General features: G+C 32.6%; 1 protein-coding gene across 1 annotated transcript in view; it reads left to right on the top strand.

Annotated features, from left to right (window-relative positions):
• Positions 1-2,181, top strand: part of LOC106874038 (ovochymase-1-like) — a 41,497-nt gene that overhangs the window by 3,330 nt on the left and 35,986 nt on the right. Inside the window, exon 2 of the mRNA XM_014921600.1 lies at positions 765-945. Coding sequence (XP_014777086.1) covers positions 765-945 — 181 coding nt within the window. The remainder of the gene's footprint in view (positions 1-764; positions 946-2,181) is intronic.

The following is a 2,181-nucleotide window of genomic DNA, read 5'->3' as shown; positions in this document are numbered from 1 at the left end:
ATATATATACACATATATAATGTATGTATGATGCATATACATGTACATATAAGTGCGTGTGTTTGCATGGTGTATAAATAAAAAAAATTGTGATTAGTATTTATAATAAAATTGATAATTTCAATTTGCGTATTGCATCGTTTCCTTTGGCGCAAACAAAACGTGTTTTCCAGTCACGTTATTAGATACAGGAGAATAATAAATGAGGTTGGAATATTTGGAGATAGAATTGTAAAAGTTAGTGACTCATTTAGGGAAATAATGTTACGTTAAGAAAAGAAATATGGAGTGATCTCTACTCTTCAAGTAATGATTAGTTTTAATAAAAAATGGAGGTTAAGTCGATACTTTGCAGTTTGTAAGGTGGTTGTCATATATTATTTTGTATAATATATTTGTATAATATTTGTATAATATATGTCATATATTATTTTGTGTACAACCTCACTTCCGTTAGAAAGTTGGTATGGACTTCCGCTTTTTGAATGATAATTGTCTATTCGTTTGGGCAAGCGATGACGTTAAGACATTTGTGTTTTCATTAATTTCTTTGCACCGCATGGAGTTTAATTATTTTAAATGAAAAATATTTGGGCTACGATTTGTTTAAGTCATTTTTAAAAGAAATATTTATAGGTGTTTGGTGAAAATGTTAGTTTAAATATTTTCTATAATTATACTCATTCAATAGCCATGCATTTAGTTTGAATTGCTCTCCTGCCGGAGGCACTTAAAACCTCATGTAAATGCGTATCTCTTTTCAGCTTTTGTCAGTTCGATAATCGGTGGTAATGCTGTTCAGAATAAGGAGTTCCCCTGGTTAGTGTTATTGTCAGCCACTTACTTCACACCAGAAGACAACGAACCTAGCATCCGCAGTTGTGGAGCCACACTTATAGACGAAGTTTGGTTACTTACAGCGGCTCACTGCTTCAGTCTCGACGGGTCAGTATAGCTTTATACATGCACACATGCATACATGAAACACATAAAGACATGCACACACACATATGCACGTGTAGCACGTCTACACTTTGATTCTCAATCGGGATCTGTTTGTAAACAGCAACCGGAAATTTGACAGATTGAATAATGACGTCAGCAAATATCTGACCAATAAAATTATATGAAACGTTTCCCGGATTTTTGAGTGATGGCAGCAACATAGATCTTTCCAATCAGATTTGCGTATTAAAAAAAAAAACCCAGTTTTACAGGGCGAGCTTATACGATATTTGCAGCGAGGCGTAACTGCTGGCATAATTATTGTCAGAGTACAGTCACCATTTTTCCTGGAATAGTCTTACTATATGCTACTACTACTACTACTACTACTACTACTACTACTACTACTACTACTACTACGAGCAGAAGTTACCGACGTTATTTTGTTATATTTCTGGAGTCGATTTGCTCGACTAAAGGCGGTGCTCCAGCATGGCCGCAGTCAAATGACTGAAATAAGTAAAAGAATAAAAGAGTATATGTTTAAATATACATAAAAATACATGTAAATAAGACCCATGTGGGATACGTTTGAAAGGAAGTGTGAGAAAAAGAGAAGTGATAACATTATTTTCCTTTTTTTTGTGTGTGTATTAAAACGAAGACCGGTTAAGAGATTCACTTAAAAGACCCATAGAGTTCGGTGGATTTTAAAAAATATATCAACGGTATATAAGGTATATAATACAGTTGGAAGAAGTTCACTTTCTACGGCCATTTCCAGAGTTCATGCGCTGGTAGAAAAATTAATAAAAAATCTTACAAACCATGTGGACAATGTCCCTTCATCAGGAAACATATACACAACATACACACACTCACACACGCGTGCGCACAAATCTATTTTCGCAACACCAATAAATATGTCACCAATTAAACATATCTGAAGAGGAGAATAGATAAATAAAAATGCAAAATATAGAAATAAATCAATAAAGAATAAAAGTAATTAATTCATAGAAACATAATGAATGGAAATATAGTTCTGACTTGGAGAAATATATTAATTTAATGGAAAACTGAAGTGAGAATGTAATTGGCTTTCAGATAAACTAAAGTAATAATATATTATCCTATATGCGCATACATGCATATACATATACATATACATACATACACACATGTATGTATATATACACACATACATACATACATACATACATATATATATATATA

The sequence above is a fragment of the Octopus bimaculoides genome, chromosome 17 (genome assembly GCF_001194135.2).
Source record: "Octopus bimaculoides isolate UCB-OBI-ISO-001 chromosome 17, ASM119413v2, whole genome shotgun sequence".
NCBI classification, from domain to species: Eukaryota; Metazoa; Mollusca; class Cephalopoda; order Octopoda; family Octopodidae; genus Octopus; species Octopus bimaculoides.
The sequence above is the reverse complement of the archived record's forward strand: the minus strand, read 5'-3'. Positions and strand labels throughout refer to the sequence as shown.